This window comes from Bradysia coprophila, unplaced genomic scaffold, assembly GCF_014529535.1.
Source record: "Bradysia coprophila strain Holo2 unplaced genomic scaffold, BU_Bcop_v1 contig_373, whole genome shotgun sequence".
Lineage (NCBI taxonomy): Eukaryota > Metazoa > Arthropoda > Insecta > Diptera > Sciaridae > Bradysia > Bradysia coprophila.
Window position 1 is genome coordinate 1,755,963 of NW_023503632.1, and position 24,739 is coordinate 1,780,701.

The window sequence follows — 24,739 nt, forward strand, 5'->3', positions numbered from 1 at the left end:
CAATTACAACGAGAATATATTTCCAGAAGAAGAACGAACCGTATTGTTGATCGGTCATGATTATGTGTACAATATTAAACTCTGGAAATATAATGCGATGATACTACAACCGCTTATTGTATAGAATTCCACAAAAATTAAATAAATGAGGCGCCGGCACGATGTCGATCGAAACATTTTATCACAATTTTTTTTTAGAAAAGGAAATTGTTTCAATCGATGGTGTAGCATACAATTCATAGTGAACTGTTGAAATGCTACCGGAATTGTGATGTTTAATTCAATATAATAAAACGTAATTATTATGTTAGTTTTATGAGGGTTCTGCGTTCTTTGAATTGAACTTTTATGATGGAACATGGCAAGTTTAATGAGCTAATTTGTTTTTAAAGTTTATAAAGTAAAAGTAATTTGAATTGAGGTACACAGCCGATGTATTATATTATCGAGGCATCAGATCATCTATTAAATGTTTATGACTGGTCGGATCAATTACTCATTGCTCATCAGGAAGCGAATCAATGTATTTTTATATGATTTTATTTAAATGTAAATTTAATGTTCTTCAGCTGGATTAGTTTTGTCATCGAGATATTGATTCAATTTTAGTTCAACAAATTAGTCAAAAATAGATAATTTGATAAAAAATTTGAAAATTTAAGTCGAACAAACGATCAATGTGTAAAACATTTATTTGGAACCTCGGTCGTACAGTGTTACGTGCTTCTGGTCAGTAAATGCGAAAAATGTACTCAAACAATTGCACTTCATCGCTTATTTCTCACGACGTTAAGGAAAAACGTTGTTCCTAACTTATGCTAAAAGGTTTTTTTTGCCAATTCGAGTCCAGCAACCTCTAAATGAATTAAAATATTTTTTGTCCCCTCAAATGTGGTGAGAAGATGGCGTTTTATCGACGCTGTGGAAAGCGATAACTGTCAATTTGTATTCTCTCACCCCTTCGTTTTTCCCATGGGGCGAACAACATTTTCTTTGTTAGCAGATGTCACTTTGTTTTGGTTTTGAACATCGATATAATATAGGGTAGATAAGTAATGTCAAAGCAACTTTATGCGGAAAGATCACATGGATCACACGTTTTGCGAAAGCGCGCGAAATACAAATATTTGAAAATAATTGAAACTCTGCATTTCTCAATTTCCTTTTTCTCTTCGTTTTGTGTTGTGATTCGTATTTTTTGCACTTGTACGTGTGCTATATTTCCGAAATTTCGTTCTTCGTGTCTCATTATCTACAGTATATGTATTATATCGATGGTTTTGAAAAATGGTTTCACCTCGCAGAGAAATAGGAAATTCCAACTCGGATCGGTTGGGTCGCAAACTTTCACTGTCGCTCGAATTTCCTTTTTTCTACACTTGGTAAACAAATAATCATTGTTTCAATAATATGCTTTGACTGAGACTTAGTTGCAGGATTACTTCGCAAACTTATTCTATTCACTTTAAATACAAATAAATAACTAGAAACCCAGCGACAACACGTGTTAATAATATGAAAATTCCAACTGGATTCATAAGCAATAAATTAGTTGTTTATGCAAACTGAGTCAAATTGTCCATTATTTGTTTGCAGGTATCATATGAACGTAAATACTGTCACTCAATTAAGTAATAAATTCAATAATACTTTGCATGGAACACATTACATTTCGTTCTGAGCTAATCGGTTGTCACCCAATCACGATTTCAATGTTTTGAACAAATAATACAGATATGTAGATAAAAGAGCAATGTCTTTCTTTGTCGAAATAAATCGAATTCAAAGTGTTGTTCAAGTAATATCGGTATGGGCAATTTCACTTTCAGTTGTCCTTATTTGGTGCTTAGTGATTTTGTTTTATGGTAATTCTTTGACGACGGAATTTTTATGTTTTCTAGTGTAATTTCGGAATGCTGCAAAAAAAAAACTCTTAATCTGCTCTACCGTTTACCGTCAGGTCTCACATATCACTTACAACAGTATGTTACTTACATGCATCGCTTTATAATAATCTGTGCAATGAAAAAGTGGGAAGAATGAGACGTAAATAAATTAATTTTAAAGAGCCGTCAAGATTCAAATCAACTGAAAATGCATATATTTGCTTCGTCGACAAGATTGCAATGGAAAAAATATTGATAAATTTGTGTTCATTATAAATATTTAATATTACGTGACATGATACGATATGTATTATCATATGTGAGGCATAAAGTCACTAAATTTATTAAAAGTTTAAAGAGCGCAGCATTTTTTCGTTTTCGCAGTGATGGTGGTCCGAAAACCATTTTGTGACTCACACACGTTATACCCAATTTAAACAAAATTTATTTCTTCAGATTTAATCTTAATCGTCAACAATATACAAATTAATTAAATTCGTCGTTGTTTCCCTTTATGGATTTCCGTATGGATGTATCAATTTCTAAATTGAAAAGATTCATCCATCGGGTCTGTATATAGTTTCGGTTAGCCCAAAAATGATTTATTATGGATCACGAGATGCTTTCGTTCTTTCTGTTTTAATTCGTTTTCGATGAACGGATAACTTTTTTCTCTCATTTAAAAATGTTTGAGGTCAGGGATCTGGGTTATCTGATGGCTTCATCGGTCAGTCAGGTATATCAAAAAAAAACTTAATTAAGAGGTTTAGTGGTGATCCAATGCACGATTATGAATATAAGAAATAAATTTTGAACTCCAATTTTATCTAATATTTGACTTTTATCGACTGTTTCACATCTCAATACACGATCTTAATGGGTATTTTATTAACCCTCACAATATGTAAGTTTCGCATACATTAAATTAAGTATTTTCGTTTCTTCTTCGTTTCTCTGGAGGGATTACGGCATCAATTCTCTTTCCTCTATTCTATGTCAACTCTACCTATAGAGTACGTTTCACTATTTCACTTGTTGCAGCGACATCTTTCAGTCAAATAGTGAATCGTACTCTATCGGTAGAGATGACAATAAATGGGACATGTCGGTTGGCCTGTAGAGGCGCCACATTTTTTTCATAGTACTTCATTCTCTGAAGCTTATTTTCATGTGAAATAAAATAAATCAATAAAAATAAGCGCAGTGACAGCAGTAATTGTATGGCAGAATGTACTAAAATCTTAGAAATCATGCCCGCACGTTAGTAAGCGGGCGTGACGCAAGTCCACTACCAAAAACGTTTTAACAAAAGGACGGCTTAGCATATTCACAGCAACTTTTTTACTTCTCCCCCTTAACTCCAACGACCCCCAAACTAAGATATCTGAAATCTAGAAATTTATACGAGTTCAACGAGCTATCACACGTTACTGCAGCTTCAAAATTGGCCGAGATATTGAACTTCGAAATATTGATGTTTGTATGAAAATAAGCAAAATTTCGTTTTTTCAGATAACTGAAATCGCCTACGTTAGTTAGTTAGTTTCTATGAAAAAGTGGATCCAGCAACTCCTAAACGTTTTTATAGATTTACCTGAAATTTTGGTTATAGGCTAATATTGGCCCAAAAATAAGTATGGAATTTTCAAAAGTTGGAAACAACTCATATGTTGGGAGCTGGATCTCCCCAAAGTCTCCATACAAATGCCATATAAAAGCCAATTTGTATGTGTGTGTGTGAGTTTTATATTTTGTTGCATGATATGGATGGTAATGTGGTGAATGGTGTCTGTTGTTTTGGGATGTATTTCTTGTTGGGAATTGTTGGGATCATTAAGTATTAACTTCCACTAGGTCGGTTCCTAAATTTTGGGATGACATGTGATTCCTCTGGCACTTCCTAACTTCCATCGGAGTTTTTGATGGATTTGAGTTATATTCGACATTAGTGAAGTGTTTCAAGGTTGGTTCTATAAATTTTGGGATGACAGATGATTACTCTGGCACTAACTAACTTCCATCGGATTTTTTGATGGATTTGTGTTATTTTCGACATGAGGTGTTCCAAGTTTGGTTCCTAAATTTTGGGATGACAGATGATTCCTCTAGCACTTCCCAACTTTCATCGGATTTCTCTAGAATTTTTAAATTTCCATAAGGTTTTTTGATGTTCTCGAAATGACATACTTACAAAAGTGGTGATATCAGTCAAAAAAGCCTAAAAGGGTAAATGTGACGCAAGTCCTTTATCTTACTTACAAAATACTGATATCGCTGAGGGTGACACATTTTGCGTCGTACGCAAAAGTTTTATCAAAAAATTGACTCAAAAAATTTGTGCAAGAAAATTTTACAACAATTGTTAGGACAATGGTTGAAAAATGTACCTAAAGAATTTAAACGAAAGAAAACCGAATCATCTGCCACTTGTGACTCAAATTTCTTGTTGAAAAATTTTCTTGCACAAATTTTTTGAGTCAATTTTTTGTTGATAAGACTTTTGAGTACGACGCACAATGCGTCACCCTCATCGATATCAGTTATTTTGTAAGTAAGATAAAGGACTTGCGTCACATTTACCCTTTAAGGGTTTTTTTGACTGATCTCTATTACATTTCTTTTGAGTTTCTAAACATCATTCTCCTATAGAGGAAAGAAAATTGTTGCCGTAATCCCTCTACTGATTACTATCTAATTTCAAATTGTAAAAGAGCGCAGTCAGCCTAAATAAGTCGAAACGGAAATGCTTTTATCTACTGCAAGTTGGAAAGATTCATAATTTTCAGCAACAATCTAAAATGTAGTTTGATTTGTACATGACAATTGTCTAACACGTTAGTAAATGGGGCTATGCGCACACGATTTATTGCCGAACTCACGTCGCTCGTATAGGCAAACTCACATCTAGTGCAACTAGTTAGCAAAATAGCAAAATTTTATGTGTGCAAAACAATAGCATGAATAGAACTCAACTTGAAAGAAATTCGGATGATTTAAGGCGTAAGGTTTAATCTGTAGATACAAAGCAAATAACAAGTTTGGTCGGAAATTCTTCAAAGAATAGTGATCCATCGGCACACATAACTCCAGGAGTCTCATATAAGTCTAAAGTGATCGAAAGCTAAACTAAAATCGGAGATTCTGAATTCTTCTAAATTTCCAATGAATATATTTTAAGTAGTTCTCAGTCAACATGTACCTTGTACCTGTACCATAGACATAAACATTAAAAATAAGCGATGGTCTACGGTTAATGTGGTATTTTATGTAAAAAAAATAACTGGTTAAATGAAGTAAATTTCGGGATTAACATGTCACATACGGCTGGCTAATAATGACAAGCTCGGGGTAATATGGCCCTTTTTCATAGTAAAATGCATGTAAACAAAATTGAAGTACTGGATTTGAAATCAACCGATCAAAAATACTTTGATCGATAGAAGTAATAGACTTGATAATAATATACTGGTGATATGGTTGCCGTCTGTAACAGATTAACATTAAACAAACAAAAGACGTACCAGATTTTTTGTTTACGTCAAAGCACGTTTGCCGTTTCTAAAAGGCTAAGGAAGCGATTGCTAATACATTTTTAGCGTATTTTTAAATTTATTTCGCGAGTATTTTTTTCATTAATCTTCAAACGGTTGATGAATCATTATAATGGGGTGAATTATGAGACTATAGTTTAGAAACAGTTCTAAAAATTTCACTGTCGCGTCGCACGATTTATCAGTTTATCAATTTCCATTAATCTTCCTCAGATGATCGCCATATACAACACTAAAATCAATTGTATAGCAACACACAAAAAAAAACAAAAATGGTAATGCAATTCAGAGAAACACCGCGCTGTTACTAAATACGGAAAAGATTCCATAAGAAACTTTTTTTTCCTACTTCTAAATAATTTTTAATATTTACACGAATTTTCTCAGGCAGACACAATGTCAGTTTCTTTCATTTTTTTTCTTCTTTTCTTTAATTTATTGTGTGAGTCATAACATTCTTCATGTCGTTCGGACGCATATTACATTATTATATTTTTATCTTATTAGCATCGCCGTCCAGTTTTTTGTTGTTGTTCATATTCGTTTCAAATAAATATTAAACATTGCACATTGCAACGCGAATTCAATTCGAATATTCAACTCGTGTAAGAGTTTTGTTATTTTATACGGAGCAACAAGTAAAATGTTGTTGGTCTGGTACTTGATTAGGAATTGAACATATTTCTCATGTCTTGTTGTGGCATTTGCAATACCATAAAGACCAGTTTTGTAGACAATTGACTGTTAACGGTACCATTTTTGGGAAACTCATCTTGGACTCGAACAGACCGATAATGAATTGTTTTAATGGATTTAAAAATCGTACAAACAATGGATTAAGAGATCGCCGTTTAAAATAAATTTTTGTCAGTGAGCGATATAAGGCAGTAAGACGGTATACGCGGGCTGTTTTGACTATTCGGCTCCTTACATTTTTAAATTTTCAGAACATACAGCCGTTGAAAAGTGAAAACTAACATGTTTTCTGTTTTGGGACTAGTTTTGGGTTGAATTGTGGGACAAAAATACTTAATTTAATGAACAACAGTGGCGCTAGTTGTCCAGCAAAGTTTTTATTCAATAAAATTCTGACACTTTTGATTCGGGGTGCTCACATTCGCACCATAAAAAATTCAAACGAGCAGTTAACAAAATCGAGAACATAAATGTACACATTTTTTGCGATGCTGACCCTTCCCAAGAATTGTTGACATTGTATCTTGAAACACACACAATATCCTCATATTTATTTCTGAAATTTAAAGTAAAATTGTGAAATCTTGATGCATTGGAATTGAAGCTGCTGGTCACATTTTTAAATGGTACGGTAATGAGCAGCCAAAATTCAAATGTCAGAACCACTGTTCGCGTAGCATTGTTCTCGCATTCATTATTCTTGTGTCAATTTGATTCGGTTGTGATGTGAGAAAATTTCTGCTAAACTTTGTGCATTATTCGCGATTTTTAAGTGCGTTAAACATTGCAAATAGCCAAATACTTTTTGTGAACGGCTAAAAGTGTTGAGGAAATTTCGGAAATATACGTGTGTGGAAGATACACATCAAAACATTGCTGTCGGTTTCAAATTTAAACATCCACAGCCAATGTTTTGATCGTGTTTTCCCATACAAATGATACGAAAAGTAAAATAATAAATTAACTAAGTATTTAGTCGCGGTTAATTGCTAATAATTTCTATTTTCTAATCGAAAATCTTTAAATCGAAGAATTTGACTTCGGAGGAATTTTCTGCTTTTGATGTGGTCAGAAATAATCAATAAATTATTTGCTTTTCTTCATCTAAAAAGGTTTTTTTTTATTAAACTTTCCTTCAACACAAATCGGATACCTGTATTTTTGAAACATTTTCAAGACGTTTGACTAGATAAAGCAGCTGCCGGTTGTTAGACGAGTTTAAGTTCATCAATCCTCTACGTTTTAGTAATCAAGGTTTTGTTGATGTGGTGAACGCTTTACCTTCATTTCGTGAAAATAATGATTCAATTATTGCTGATTTCGTGTTAATGCGATAATTTTTGAACGGTTCCTTAAAAGATGGAGAAACAACTTAAAAAATGAAAGATCTCTCTTCTTGACACCCAAGATTCTCGCTTGGTTAAAAAAATTGCCTTTGTTAAATGTCAAAATTAGCCCCTTTCCAGGTCAGTTAGTAAATTTCCAAGTAAATTATGTTTTCATGTTTCGGGGCCAAAATTAGGGCAACTTTTTTGGTTTTATCTGGTTTTCGGCCGTTTACATGAAACATTACTTGTGTACCAGTTTGGGACGATTGATCTGAGGCACTCTAATCAGTCGTCCAAAACAGCGACAAATAACTAATTACTTCAACAGTAAAAATTGGTAAGGAAAGAATTGTCAAGGTTGTAAGCTTTTGGGAAGATCTGCGTGACTTGAAAATTCACATCATAACGGCGACGAGAATCTTCACGCCCCATTGTATCGTCAATCACGTATTGAGAGCAACACTGAACTGTGTGTGTTATAATCGCTACACGTGTATTGACTGAATTGATCACAGTCATGAGATTTTGGTCGATCAAAAAATAATTTAGATCACAAACCGAACATTCGAATAGCATGCATCGATTTGCTAAGTTCTGGTTTTCGGTGAGAGATACTAACTGTTGATATCAGTGTACAGTTCATATAAAATGCTGATGCACATTTCCATGTGTTATTAAATATTTCGAAAATATTGACGCACACAGAGACTCAAAAAGCTTCTTGAACAAGATAACTTTCTTATGAAAATTTGATAAAAAAAACCTTTTTAGATGAAGAAAAACAAATAATTTATTTCTGACCACATCAAAAGCAGAAAATTCCTCCGAAGTCAAATTCTTCGATTTAAAGATTTTCGATTAGAAAATAGAAATTATTAGCAATTAACCGCGACCAAATACTTAGTTAATTTATTATTTCACTTTTCGTATCATTTGTATGGGAAAACACGATCAAAACATTGGCTGTGGATGTTTAAATTTGAAACCGACAGCAATGTTTTGATGTGTATCTTCCACACACGTATATTTCCGAAATTTCCTCAACACTTTTAGCCGTTCACAAAAATATTTGGCTATTTGCAATGTTTAACGCACTTAAAAATCGCGAATAATGCACAAAGTTTAGCAGAAATTTTCTCACATCACAACCGAATCAAATTGACACAAGAACAATGAATGTGAGAACAATGCTACGCGAACAGTGGTTCTGACATTTGAATTTTGGCTGCTCATTACCGTACCATTTAAAAATGTGACCAGCAGCTTCAATTCCAATGCATCAAGATTTCACAATTTTACTTTAGATTTCAGAAATAAATATGATATTTTGTTTGAATTTCAAGATACAATGTCAACAATTCTTGGGAAGGGTCAGCATAGCAAAAAATGTGTACATTTATGTTCTCGATTTTGTTAACTGCTCGTTTGAATTTTTTATGGTGCGAATGTGAGCACTCCGAATCAAAAGTGTCGGAATTTTATTGAATAAAAACTTTGCTGGACAACTAGCGCCACTGTTGTTCATTAAATTAAGTATTTTTGCCCCACAATTCAACCCAAAACTAGTCCCAAAACAGAAAACATGTTAGTTTTCACTTTTCAACGACTGTAAGTTTTGCGCTTTTTACAAAGTTGTAGTGTGTTTTGATGAGTTTATGAGTGGCTGAAGCTTAAGACACAAATTTGGTTGACTTTAACTGTATCTGAACCATCAGAACTTATTATCTTCTACTTGTTCCGAACGTTTAAAAAAAATGTAGGAAAAACCAACGAAACCTTGAAAACTTCTACAAATGGCGAGTCATCTGTTGTAAGTGGAGAGCTCGCATATCCGAGCCGAAGGCGATGTATCCTCGAGTATCCGTGTAGTAGTCAAAGTGTCATAACGAGTTGCTTAAAAAACACAAGTGAGTTCACGAGTCTCATAATTGTCCCGAATTAATGAATTACGTCCAGCATCCAAAGTAATTTATTTTAATCGCTGTCTCATGCAGAAAGTTGTTATTACATGTACATGTAAGGCCCAAACATACATTAAACAATAGTACGCGATAGTGATTCGATTGCCATTCGTAAGTAATGACGTACTTACAAGATCATCTTTATTTTTCAATTCTGCCAACATAAAATAATAAAAGAAGACGCACGAGCCTTTCCCACAGTGCCAACTATTTATGAAGTACCACTCGTGCTTGAAGTGCAACATGATCTCTAAATACAAACTTTTAAGTTGACATAGGTATAGACGCTTTCTGTTGTATAAGGCGAAGAAAAACGCGAGTAACAAACGGGTGCCAAGAACGGAAACGTCGGTATAAGTAAGTCAACTTACTCGTATATGGGTGGAAAGCGTTGCGAATGTTAACCACAAATTATTAACTGAAGCGAAAAAAAAGAAGAGAAATCCTACCTCACTCTGTTCGTTAAACCGACTCAGTTAACATACACGCATATAGCATGTGATGTGAGAAAAACCTTTACAGACTATATTCCTCCACCGGAAGAACCGCCAGAGATTATACACATGAATTGTGCGTATATTAGTACTTCGGCGTATAGAAAATTTAATTATAAACTCGAAGCATACATGCTAAATGAATCACAACACACATCTAACAACATAACAAAACTGCATCCAGAAGGTAATATGCGAGTACTCAGTCAAATGTGATTATAAGTTCGGAGAAAAGACTATACGAACATACATCCATCCAGACAACCTAAATATAAACTAAAATTTAAAATTAAAAAAAAAACTTGCTTCGCGCTGCGCGCATTCAACAAACCATAAGAAACGAACGAATTAAACAGAACAAAAACAAGGCATCAGAACAGTCGGAGCGTTTGCTGCGACTTAGCCCCGTACAACCCGTAATCCTATTTCGTCCGCAACCATAATACGTCCGTAGCCCTAATAAGCCCGGAACCCTAATACGTCTACAACCCTCTAATGCGTCTGTTACCAAAATGCAAGTCAAGTTGGGAATTGTCAAATTCACTGAAAGTGTTCATTTTTAAAATTGCGCATAGCGCAATTACGAAAGCCCGTACGAAGTACCTCTCAAATAAAACCAACAATTTACGACAATATTTTAGAAACCCAAAATTTTTTGCCAACTTTCCATTGGGTATTCAATTACCTCTCAAATGAAACAAAAACTAGCAAAATCGGTTGAGATTTACTCGATTTATGTGCAAAAAGCACTTAGGGCCGAGTAGCGGCCTTAGTGCAAGGGCCCAAATTTGAAACTTTTTTTTGCCATCATTCTATTCGGCATTCAATTATCTCTCAAATGAAACAAAAACTAGCAAAATTGGATGAGATTTACTCGATTTATGTGCAAAAAACACTTAGGGCCTAGTAGCGGCCTTAGTCCAAGGGCCCAAATTTGAAACTTTTTTCGCCACGTTCTTTTCGGTATTCAATTACCTTCCATAAAAAACTAAATCTAGCAAAATCGGATGAGATTTACTCGATTTATGTGCAAAAAACACTTAGGGCCGAGTAGCGGCCTTAGTCCAAGGGCCCTAATTTAAAAATTTTTTCGTCACGTTCTTTTCGGTATTCAATTACCTTCCATAAAAAACTAAATCTAGCAAAATCGGATGAGATTTACTCGATTTATGTGCAAAAAACACTTAGGGCCGAGTAACGACCTTTGAGCCCTCCCAACAAGCCAACATCTTACCCAAAAACAATGTTCAGCAAGTTTGTTCTACTCGTCAATACCTTTCATTTGATATATCACAAGCAGCTATTGCGTGCGTATTTCGGTAGATATCGTCGAAAGACTGAAAAACACCTATAGGGCCCTAGCTCTGGAGGGGCCGACCCTACCATGCCCATTTTCGAACTTGACCTTACTTTTGTCGATACCAATCGGGGAAAAAAAGAATTTTGAAAAAAGGTTGTGATTTACTCTAGCTAGAGGGGTCACGGACGGACGGACGGACATTTTTTTTATTGCGGATTCGTCATCTATGAACATAACCAAATGCTTTGCCCTTACTGTCTGCTTCCAATTCGACGTGTTACAAACGGCATATTAATCTTATAAGCCCCCAGTACTTCGTACGGGGCTAAAAAACGAACAACAAGAAAGAAACACAAAAATCTAAATGGAAATAGACGTGCGCAAGATCATCACACACCAGCTAAACAACACCAACGAAGTGGAGATGCTTTACATCCAATCATCAGATAAATGACTTGCTCTTAACCATGATGACATTCAACTTCAAGGTGAATAAAATATTAGTATAAGCCTTGCCTTCTGATTATATCAGTTAGGATGGGTGTTATATTTCACTGCTATGGCTTGTAACTTAAACAGATCACAAAAAAGCGATTCAATTATGCGTTTTAAAGTCTTCGAATAATTGTTTTCTGTTAATTTGAACTGGAATTTTTACCGAGAAATATTCATTTTTGGAAATAAAATTTTAATTTTGATGTCCTTGACATTGCATAATATCCGTTCAAGACTGTTAAAAAACTGTTAAAAAATAATCGACCTAGCGACTAATTGCACCATTAATTAACCATTACCTGTTTCAAATCCACCGTAATTGTCACGTATTCAAATTTTTCGCCATACTCCAGCGAAGGACTTTGCCAGTATAGATTCGTTCCATCAATTGCATATTCGATGTGATGTCGTTTATCAAAATCCGTACCGTTTGCATCACAAATTCCACAATGTGATGCACGCGACCTGAATAAATTTGAATTTTTTAGATGGTAAAACGAAGCAACAATCGCATGAAAATGAACACCAAAGAAAGACAAGGCAACACAAAAAAGATATGATGCCAAACTTAGAGTATAATGCATTGTACCTTAGTGTTGTTCTGGTTATATAATGCATATGATTGACCATAACATACCTGTGCGTGTCAGCATCGATCATATCGCAGTATTCTTCGGGTCCATTTTGACCACATGTTGCGTTTACGGTTATCGATGATTTGGCGGCAATATTTAGTACCGGTGGCCAAGATCCACCTCCTTGGATATTGTGTTTCGACAGACCGGCCAAAAGTCGTACAGCTGTAAAGAAATGGACGGGAAAGTGTCAGCATAAATTAGGTTGAGTTGAGTTCAATTCTTTTCTCTTTTTTTTCTGGAAATTTATAATGATTTATGGCAACAAAAAACGGTTGGTTGTTCTGAATGGAAACAATTAAATTGCAAAATTATTATCGAACATAATGGGAATAGAAGACCCAACTCGAAACTTTTACCTTCCCGGCATAATTCTCTGTCGCATTCGACGGTAAAAAAATGTCTGTAAGTTCAAACCCACTTTTTCCCCATCAAACTAAATTGTGATTTCAATTCGTTCCAGTCTTTTATATCTGTCGCATTCGATGCAGTTTATTGCACCATATTTCAAATTTATTTTAAAAGCGACAAAATGGTCTGCTTCTTCTTCTAACTACATCGTTTAAGAGATGTTTTAATAAAAATTAAGACGAACATTAGGATATGTTAATGAATTTTCGTGACAGTGACTCTTAAAGCCATCATATATAATACGTAAAATGTATTTTCTCGAATAATTTATTGTCTTTTATTTTTGGCTATAATGTAAGTTGTTTTCAATGAATGTATAAAGTGCTATGTATTCGTTGAACAATTTATTTTATTTTTCCTGCTGACGATGACGACGACTACGTTTTTCAGGAGTAAAATAGACACAAGAAAACTGTAAAATTTACTTTCACCGGATACAAATTTATTTTAACTCTTCAATAGCGGTATAATATGAGTGATGATGCGGATACTTAAGTAGATAAATTTGAAAATAGTATTAGGCCGATTTTCAGTTTTTTTTTTCAAACTGAAGATTCACATCAAATGTAGAAGACGATCTAAATTTTTGTACATTTTCACTAAAGAGAGCCATTATAGCTGCATGGTAAAAAATTGATTTAAAGAATGACTCGGCCAAAAATATGTCACTAAGTTCTACACTCAGATGTAGTGAAATTTCTGTATGACCTACACATACAATTGCCCTGGAATTCTTTAAACAATTTAAAAGCAACATTAAGACAGTCACCCATGAACGTCGACCAACTAGTTATCTAATTCAAAGAATTGCAGTTGCTATTCAAAGCGGAAACATTGCCTCGATCTTAGGAATGCTTCCACGATCCATGATGCAAGAACCTTGAAGGAATTTTCTATTTTTAAAATTGTAAAGTTTGTTGAAATTCAGTAAAAATGATTTATTCCGAATCAGAATATCCAAAGTTTGCTTCTACAAGACACGACAATTCGTACAAGAATCGTAAAACTTAGTGAATTAGGCTTAATTGCATCTTACCAAAAAAGTACTCCGTGTGAGAGACAAAATTGAATTTTTTCAATTTTTGTTTTATTTGACAACTTGCTCTCTCACAACTCTCTCACGGAGTACTTTTTCTTAAGTGGAATGGAAACTTTATTTTTGGCTAAGACATTCTCTAAATTAACTTTTCACCTCGAAGTAACGATGGTACATTTTTGGCCAAATAAAGAATAATTCATTGAATGGCAAGGGGCGAAATTAAAAAAAATACAGCCCTGTGCAAAAGTTGCTGCCCGCGCCGAAGGCAACAAGGGGTGTAAACAAGGAGCGAAAGGTAATACTTTCGCCCCTCAAAATGAGGGATGCATTTTTTTCATATCGGGGGCGAAAGTATCAATGTTCGATGTTGGTATAAAAAAAATTGTAGATCACGTTGTGTACGGTGGCAGAAAACAGGTCAACGATTTCAATCCAATTGCTGTTAATAATTCCATAAGCCATGTCAACGTTAATATTCATATGCAATAAAGAGATGAAAAGTAGAGGTTTCGTGTGAATTATGTTGACCGAATCGTAGCCGAGGTCAATAAACACAGGAAAACGAGACCTTTTATGCACTGGATTATACATGCTGAGGGTGTCGAAAGTAGTGTATGGAACATGTGACATGTAAAAGTACATCGCTTAATAAAATGATAAAATGATAAATAATGGATGTGAGGCGAAGCTAAGGTTGATAGACACGCAAGAAGTCATTTCCATAAATTCTACCATTTTTACGTAATATTTTAACGAAGATAATTGGATTGCAATTGTGACTTCTTATTTTTCTCCACATGTACGAGCATCATGATTTTCGTACAGCGATGTATCCGTCTATAGATCTACAAAAACCAATGAATAGTCCTGTCCGTCATGTTCTGAATAACATGGTGATAAAAACAATATTTTATGTAAGTGCATAGCACGTCTCAGAGTAGTGCTGTGGTAAACGGTAAGTTCTAGTCTACGAGAAACGTTGACAGGCTTATTGTACGAAAAGGTAATCAAAAATTTCGTCCTCAGAACAAAATTAATCCAAAGCCCACATGATTGTCTTCTTAAATATTGGTATTTAAATTAACACCTTCGCCCCTGAGGATTTGATTTAAGTTTTCCTTTTTTTCGGACATAGAGATTGTCTAATCTTTTATTAATGTGTTTAAATTGTGCTAAATTAGCCTAAATTAGAGTAATTGCAGCAAGAAATGCCTCTCTACAAAAAAAAAATAAACTACCACCAACACCGCATCAAAGCATCAAATATGCGCCCGCTATTAAAACTGGTTTGTTTAAAAGGAAAACATTCTATCGAAAGAAATTCTTTAAAAAAAACCTGCTGCAAGAGAAAAAATATAATCTTTTAATATTTTTGTATGGTGAACGGGCCACAAAACATCCACCAATTTGTTCAAGTTTATGTTCGTTAAATTGAATTATAATAGACTTAATATGATAAAAGAACGAAAAAACGGCGCTAAGAAGTTGAAAGGAACAAAGCGAAAATATGTTAACAGAGGACCCCCTGAGGGCATATTTGAAAGGAACCTAAGCTAACACTTTTGTTCAATATTATGTTTTCGAGAAATGAAAATGGACTATAAACAATAGCCGTTGTTGTAGACCGTTTTTATGTAGGAAAAAAATGAATGAATGGCAGGATCTTTCTTCTTTTTGTGTTGGTCTGTTGGTATATTGTTATATTTATGTGTGGAAGGGGGTGTTTTCTCAGGAATATAATAAGACCTTCCTGAGACGATGATTCTAAAAAAAATTGGGCTCGTGAACCGAAGCCATTTAAATTATTATTTTCAATAATTCAGTTTACCCTTACTCTTCAAGGACCTATTTAACATTGTGCATATTGTCGACCTAATGTGCTAACTAACAAATTTGACCACCGTGCTAGACAAACTACTCACAGTTTAGTCAACCTCACCTTTGCTTCAATTTTTTTTTTCAACCTGATACAACATTTATAATGTTTGGTACAATAAGCAATGGCACTGTGGGTAGAGTAGAGAGCTAAAAATTCTAAACAAAATATATGGGACGTCAAGTGTTAATTTCTTTATATTTAATTAGTATGCAAGTGACTCATAGTAGTATCGCATTACACACACTTCAGGTTCTATGTAAGCATTGACAGCATGTACTCATCACACACGCAACTATGTGACCAGCCGGGTTTGTCAAGAAAAACTTTTAATTTTTTTTTTATTGAAACACCTGTTTCATCTGTTTAGATACACCGGCATTATTCCACATTGTTGGTTGATGTTCCAATTTGCATAAAATTCGAATCATTACAAAATGTATTCATGAAAAAGAAACGTGTTTGTCTGATCCCATCTCGGATATTGTAGCTATAAACATTAATGAAAAAAAGAGAATTTTTATTCCGATGATTTTATTAAGTTACATAATTTCGAGCGATGGAAGTGCGTAAATTTAAATAGCTTTGCCGTTAAACTGAGGTTTTTATTATTTTTTATCTTTTCTGTTTTTTGTTTCGAAACATGTGCCATGGGTAACATTATCAGGCGCCAAACGACTGCTGCCGAACATAATATGGTATGTGATGAATGGCTATTAAAATAATCCAACAAACAAAAAAAAAACCGAAAAAAGTGCAATGTTTCTTTCATGAAGAGCGATCTCGCACTTTAGCGAAACAGTATAATAATGTTCACTTCACAATGCACATTATTACGAAAGCCGGAGAGCATATGTTCGCATCCCATTACCCAGTAAGAAAATGTAAACAATAACATTAAAATCTGATCGCAGTGATAAATATTGTGTATCTGGTTGTTTTTACATGTCTTTTGTTATTGTATGTGGTTTGCAGTGGGAAATCATGGAATGAAGAAGACGAAGATGAATTAAATATTTACATATTTATGCATGGTACACAATCATGTTTTCTGTAAATAGGGAATTTGGATTTTACATTTCGGATTGAATTTGTTCGAAAATTTGTATGAAAAATCGTTTTGCGACGTAAAACATTTTCTGAAAGTCTGTCCTACTATTAAGACAATTTATGCAATTGTGAAATTTATCACAGATGTCTTAGAAAGTTTGTGCGGTCCTATTTCTCTGAAAATGCTAATTTCGAACAATGAATGTTTGAGTCGTAGTTGTAGGGCCAGTTAACAACTTTAGACATAACAACATGTGATATTTTCCGAGTCAATTTTTCCCAGAGAACTGAAAATTTCGAGGAGATATTAAGGGTCTTTTCGCTTTTCGTCGGAGGTATCGTATTTGTATAAAACAAAATGACATGAAATTTAAAACCACCCATGATTATTGTCGTTTCACAGACCGCAAGTAGGTATATCACCAGTCAATGTAATTGTTGAATCTGTTACTTCTTTTGATCTAAGACAATTTGATTTGATTTGAAACATTTATTTATCAAAGGATTACAAAGATTTTAAGTTTTTGAGTCTAACTGATAAAAGTCACTAAACACTGCGTCAACGAGATCAACGTGACACCAATTTTGACCTCCTATGAAAGATCTCACGAAAACCGATTGTATTATAGATTTCGGTATATCTCTCGAACTCTCTACTCGTCAGAGCGACTGGTTCGTGAAAGCCATAGTTTGTTCTGTGTGAAGGTGGATGAAACATGCCCAATTGTTCATTCGAGTGGACTAGCGTATGGCGATATGACAAAATTGAATTGAAATCTGGTACTTCAATAGTCAATGTATTTTTAGAGCGGAACTTTACTTGACGATAATACTTTCCGAATTTCTGTCGCCTTACGTTTAGGTTTGGACATATGCATTCCTCATAAATGCAAATGTGGACGCCAAGTGGAAAAAGACGGCATACATGGATTGTCGTGTAAACATAGTGCTGGTCGTCTTCCCCGTCATAGCGATTTCAACAACATCCTACACAGAGGTCTTCAGTCTGCTAAATTTCCTTCGAAATTAGAACCACCACTTTACCGTAAGTCACCGTCACGACTGTGTGAAAAATTGAAAACTTAAGGTAATGGTTTCTCAAACCGTTACAATTCTAGTAGGCGCTCTCAACAAAATAGTCACATATTTTTTCGCTCTACGATTTTCCTTAAAAAAATAAATAAAAAACGATAAAAATTAAGTCAAAAACATCAAATAAAACCAACAAAATTCAAAACAAAAGTAACCGTTCGGGTTCTACCCATTTGAAATTGAATATTAAAAGACGATATTCAAACGATTCATGTCCTAAGAATGAACCTGATACAGAAAACCATTTTGGCATACCTATGAAGAAACAATTGAAAATTGATCCAACGACCACGAATCTTAATATGAAAAACAAAAACGCTTCAAATGAATTATTGCTTCAAAATCGATTTGGTCCGCTAAATGAAATTGAGATCGATGCCAACGATTCTGACAAACCCAAACGCGAAAGAGTTCCGCCAATTGTGTACACGGTAAAAACTATCATGACACAGTCATAAAGTTATTAACTAAATTTACTATCGGAGATTACTCACTGAAGTTTATGTCCATTGGAATCCATTTAAATTTAGCGACTTCTGAGCAATTTAGGTCAATGACGAAAGCAATGGATGAAGAAAAGATTTTCTTTTATACCCATGACTTACCAAATTCTAAGCCCGTCAAAGTTGTATTAAAAGGCTTGTATTTAATGGATGTTAACATCCTAAAGAAACATCTAACTGAGTCTGGTGTTCAATGTACCGAAATTAAGATCATGGCGTTAAAAAACAAGCGATTTTCCGATCAATGTAATTACCTGATTTATTTTGAAAATGGATCTGTGAACATGACTAGCTTTACGCTTAACGTGTTGCCCTTAAAATACTGAGGATAGGATTGTAAAAGATATTTTTAAGCTTGATCCAAAAAAATAATAATTAGGAAACGCGGATACGCCGATTCTTGGCATACCTATCATTGTTAGGTAGCGAAATACGAGCTAATTTTATTACTCAATATTGCTGATAATGTGCCACTAACCCAACCGATCCAAAACGCCTTTAATATCTGAAATTTTCGATAATAAAGTAACGCCCCAGGTAGCGCCTATTCGTTAAATTTAAATAAGAATGCATTTATTAAGTGTCTCTAACTCATTTCTAAAGATCAATTAATTACCGATTCAAAGATAATAAAACGCTTAATAGACGATTCAAGCAGATTTCTACATTTTATTTCACCAAAACACAACATAATTACATAAACAGAAAGACTGTCGATATACAACACACACTGCAACATTCCATAAATAAATTTATTTTATTTATTCAAATGTGTGTGCATATAAAAAGCTTAATTCTCAATTAAATTCTTGATTTATGAAGTTGTTAAATACTCAGAAAATAATTAATAAAAAAGCTTTTGAAAACGAGTAAATTAATCGAAGACGGAACGAAAATGTGCAGTGAATGAAGAAGGCCGAAAGGAAAATAAATTGAAATTTCGATTTTGGGAATGCAATCAATATGAAAATATGGTTAATGGTAGGTTACATTTGATCAGAAACAAATTTTTGTTTGCATTTTATCGAATAATTTATCACAGCATAGCGCTTTTACTGCAGCAAATGAAAGAAAAGAAAGATTCCATACTACCAAATTATCCAAATCGGATTTCTTTATTAAAACTGAAAACGAAAAAGAAATGATATCCATAAATCATTCATTCTGTTTCGAATGCAACGGATATTAATGTGGATTACAATTTGTTGTATCTTTTGACAAATCTTCTGCAGTTATTACATTATGCAGCCCGATATCGCTAAGTCTTCAACAACAGTAATTCTTCGTTGTTCTTTTTTTTATTTAAATAATATCCACTCACGACCGTAGTATCTCAAATTTATTTTAATCAGGAAGTCTTAACTGATCTTTTACGATTAAGTACATTTTACATGATAGAGTCATACATGATCGTGATTTTGTAGGCACCAACATTTCGCTGCATTCGAAAAATTACATATTACATTGACACTCTTGACTTTGTCAAGCATATAATAAATTTAACGTCTGATTAGATAATTTGGTGTATCACTGGCCAGTGAAGATGGGCTATGAAGTTGAGAGGAATTGAAGATATGGCCAAGTGAATTTTACAGTAAGCACCTCCACTCATATAATTATGGAATAGCACTGTCTCGATCTATGAGATGATAATACTTTTATGCATGAAAAAGTCTAGCGAATCACAAATAAAATGAAAGTAAATGTTTACATTATTTTATCACCAGTCATGTCATCACTCATGGTGTCTGTGGTGAAACTACTACTGGATTCTAACCAACAAAGAAAGGTATGGCTTCTTAGAGGTTAATTATTTCTTTGACACTGTCGTCTTGGCCTGATTAGATGGTGGTATTTTTGAACAGCATTATAAAATGCAAAGCATCATAAGAAATATTATCGCCTCCTAGATCAAAACAGTGGTAGAAACCGTTCGCTATTGATTTAGCAATGTTAGCAATTTATGATATGACCTTTTAATCGTTGATAGGTTTGGTACTTCGGGCCTCTATTAACAGAAGTGTTGTTTCCTTCGTCAACATATTGGTTAATCAAACCAATGATATAAGGATATTTCGGTCTCTCTCGGTACAACCTCAGCTTGTTATTTGTTAACTCTGACACTTGTTAATTTGTTGGTAACAATTATGTAATCTTTTACTTCTTTTGATGAAAGTGTTATCAACGGATGGAAACAAGGTCGTTTACGTCATTAGTCTTAACATCTATTATTTGGAATATTAAAAATATTAAAATATAAATATAAAATATTAAAAATATCATTAGCCAGAGTTCGTTGCATAAAACTTAGATTCAAAGTTAGTCTTTCCCCGTAGACTGATTATCGTAGAGCGATTTTGTTCAAATTGAAAATTCAATCCGAAATTTCGACTGGATTGAACAGTTGCGATGGTTGTTTTTCCCATACCTTTTCACATACGTACGAGGTGCATAAAAATGAATAATTTTTTTCTTACCATTAATGCGGTTTACGTGCATAAGACGAAATGAAAGCCGATACGGAGCAACAATAACATTTTGCGAACATAATTCTTCTTAGATTACATTTTTCATAAAAAGGGGCCGCTACCAATGAATGTATAAGCCCACTGTAACAGAATACGTGAAGCTGAAGCTTACTAGCCGTTAAAGAATGTTATAATACTCAATCTACATGGTTACATCATCGATATAGTAGAAAAAAAAACGTATCCTTAATTAAACAAAAAAAAAGAATTTCTATTGTTTTTCAACAACGTTGAGTGAATTCTACTGTTTTCATCGCAATATATAAACCGCAATGGGAAATTATCTCCATAGCCCTATGATGAGTTAAGATTTATGAGTGATCAAGAGGCTTGTTGGCCGGTAAATGGATGGATAAAATAAAAAAAAAATGTAAGAAAATTGCTTAATTGATTTGTTGTGTCTAGAAAATTAAAAACATTTTTGTGCCACCGAGAATTGAAATACGACTCTTTTCAGCACTCATTTTAGTGTTGTAAAGTGACTTATTTCAGCACCCGTTTGATGTGATATTACAACACTCAAAGCAGTGTTGATATGGAATTTGTATGAGTTGTTACAGCATTCGTTTGAGAAAATGCAAAGCAATGTGATCGATTCAAATTTGAAGAGTTGATGTTTACAATGAAAATTATGATTTTTCGTGCTCTTGTCTATTTCAATTCTCAATTCTCTCTCGCTCCGCTCGTAAGGAAAACTTGAGTCTAGTGCTGAAAAAATCAACATTAAAATACTTGTAACACAACATACTATTACGCAATTGGTAGACGTTCATAGTATATATGATTGCATCGACAACATTAATTTATGTCACAGTGAACTCTCTTGCATCAGCAGAGAGAGACTATACATTCGCCGTACAAATTATAAATTGTTTCTTGTTACCAGTTTCGGTCGTTGATCGTTCCTCGAAAGAAAAAAAAACTTTTATTTACATTCTAGAACGTTTACACATCGTGTTACTTCTAATAAGGAAACGACGACGTGACTTACCTTGAAAAAGAAAGCAAAATCAATTATTGTAATTTTATAATATTATTGTTATTGCTTCTCGTTATTTAGCAATGTTTATCGTTTAATTATAATTCCGAATATACACAGCGCGCACATACATCGGATATGCCATTATTTATCGAACATTTCCAGTAAGTATACACAATGTGTACGACTTCGACTACATTATATACGACTCCCATTCGTTATGACTGAGGGAATAGAATCAGCATGATTCAAATCAGTGATTATGGTCAAGTTTAACAATGGCACTGGAAGTGACGAGACAATATCCTGTTTAATGTTCGTATCATGTTCGCGTTAAACCGCCTCGATATAATACTCGTTTGAATTAATCGAGGCTGTTTAGTTTGTGGCACTTCTGTCTTCGAAGTTATTGCTGTCGTCCAGTACAAGATACTCTTGTGATAATTTAAATTTATTAGCAAGTTGAGATGACGTATAGCATCTGGAGAGTGATTACGGCATCAATTCTCTTTCCTCTATCCTATATCAACTCTACCGATCAGTACGATTCACAATTTCACTGAAATCCGTCGAGTAAAAAATGAATTATTTTTCTGTTGACATTAGCTTTGTGGCAGCGACATCTTTCAGTGAAATAGCGAATTGTCCTCCATCGGCAGAGTTGACGTAGAATAGAGGAAAGAGAACAGATGATGTAATCTCTATCCTGAGAGCAAATATTCGATATATAATTCAGGGTATTGTTTGGTGAGACAATTTAGGGCTTCAGAAGGGCTGGACCCGGAGTTTCGTCGACTGGTAATCTAATGTTTTAAGTTTAAATGCTTAGGCATTTAGCGAACTGCTATTCCGTTACGAATTTATATTTACATTTTACACTCATGCTTCGATCTATTCGATTCGCACTCGAGTGTGAATAGCATCCAAATAATTATGGCAAGCAAAGAAAATCAAACAAATCAATTGAAAATTGAAAACAGGCTAGTTATACCGAAGACATAATAAAAAAAAGCCGACAGAATCGTTTATTACGATCTTCACCGTTTAAGTTCAATCTCAATACTCCTTTGTGTCCGGATTTAATTAATATATTCAGCACAGTTCATTTGAATTTTGTATATTTTGTCATTACTTATTCACAATAACAAAGTCTCCCGCTGTTTGTTCATTCAATAAAACGAAAGCAAAATATTTTGATTTCAAAACTGAGCCCAAATTATTGAAAGTTAAATTGCAAGCTTCCGCTAATTTAAAATTGGAGTGCTTCTTCAACATATGCATAACGAAACGAAAAAAAAATCAATTTCGAGCAATTTTATGCTCAAATAGCTGTTACATTCGCTAATAATTTTGGTAAAACCAGTTATTCCGATCCGATCAATTGGTTTTACCAAAGAAAGGGTGGAGAGTGACTTTGATAAAAAAAAATAGTTTCGCCCTCTGAAAATCACTTCAGTGAAAGACGTCGCTTACATTTTTTGTGGACGATAATCAATTTCAATTAATCTTCAAAAAAACTTATTAGAAGTGGATAATTCAGTAACCTCTTTCGTTAACAAAAAAATGCCAATAAATACAGACCGCTCAATGTCAATGCACTTGTACACGGACGATATGGATGACCTCTTGCCAACTTATTAATTTAGCAGAACAAATTATTAAACGAAATGAAATGTACGTAACGTAAAAACTAGGTCTTACCACTTGGGTGAAGCAGGTCCCTAGACTGATAGATTTTTCAATTGATTTTTGAACGTTTTTAAATAATATTTGATCGTGAAGCGACTGCAAACCGTCAGTTTTGTTAGTTACATTCGTCTTATATTACATGCATAAGACATTGAATCGACTCTATTTTCTGAACAAGGTCATTAATGGTTAAAACTTGAACATGGGTAAAATAAAGGTATAAAAGTTCACGCGTACGATTCTAAGGTTTTTTGTCTACTAAAAAGCACTGGAACGATAATGGCATTTTCTCTAATTGTATTAAAACTCGTGTTAGTTACGTGTTACTAACGGTCCTCGCTTCACTCTATCCGTAAATGTCGCACTCGTTAATGCTTACTGAAGCTATAGTGTTAACTCGAAAAGATAAAAGAAAACTTCTTGAGGTCGACTTCATCGATTTTTTTTTGTAAGTCGGTTGACTTTGTCACAAATTCAAACGAATTCGATTCCAGAATATGCCTGCAGATTGTGCAGGAAATTTTTCTTTTTTTCTTTCTACGCAACAAGGTACGCCAGTATCATCGATCTACGAACTCAACCTCAAGAATGTTTTTCTTCGTCAATTAAAACAAAAGTTTTTAAAATCGCTTGAGAATTACTCGAGCTATCGTGGTAACAAACGTAACAGACCTAGTCTGTATTTAACGTCTTTAGTCTCTACCAATGTATAACATTCTCAAATTAGTTACGGACATTTCAGGTGATTTCCTGTCATAAGACCCTGACTTTCAGTCATCGGAATAAATTTACGAGTTTATGGAGTTAGAGGCCTGCCTTGCACAGATGTTGAACTAAACGGAAACCTGTAAAACAATGCATTGGTAATCTTGATGCACAATTCCATTTTTATTTAAGAAAAGCGTTTTCGGACGGAGAAAGAAAGAGGCTGCGTTTTAAGTCATGTTGCTGCAGCAAAGTATTAAATAACAATGCGTCTTGGTACACACATATATAAATACCGCAAAGCGAAAATAAACAACTGCGCCGCACATAAAGAAAAATCAAAAATTTTTACTTTATTATTACACCTCAACCGCAGAGTTTCACAGCGTCATTAAATTAAACACTTATTTTCGAACATGCATGAACACTCCACTTGCCATCCCATAATGCTATATTCAATTCTATACCAGAGCGCGGCTGCTAATAATACTCACGATAATTGCGAATTAAGTATAACGTAT

The 24,739-nt window shown here is 34.1% G+C and overlaps 1 protein-coding gene across 2 annotated transcripts in view; it reads right to left on the minus strand.

Annotated features, from left to right (window-relative positions):
* LOC119081944 (laminin subunit alpha-1) overlaps positions 1–24,739 on the minus strand; it is a 128,400-nt gene that overhangs the window by 99,222 nt on the left and 4,439 nt on the right. For both annotated transcript variants that reach the window (XM_037191208.1, XM_037191209.1), the window contains exons 2-3: positions 12,349–12,511; positions 12,011–12,176 (exon numbers count right to left, since the gene is read on the minus strand). In XM_037191208.1, the coding sequence (XP_037047103.1) occupies positions 12,011–12,176; positions 12,349–12,511 (329 nt within the window). The remainder of the gene's footprint in view (positions 1–12,010; positions 12,177–12,348; positions 12,512–24,739) is intronic.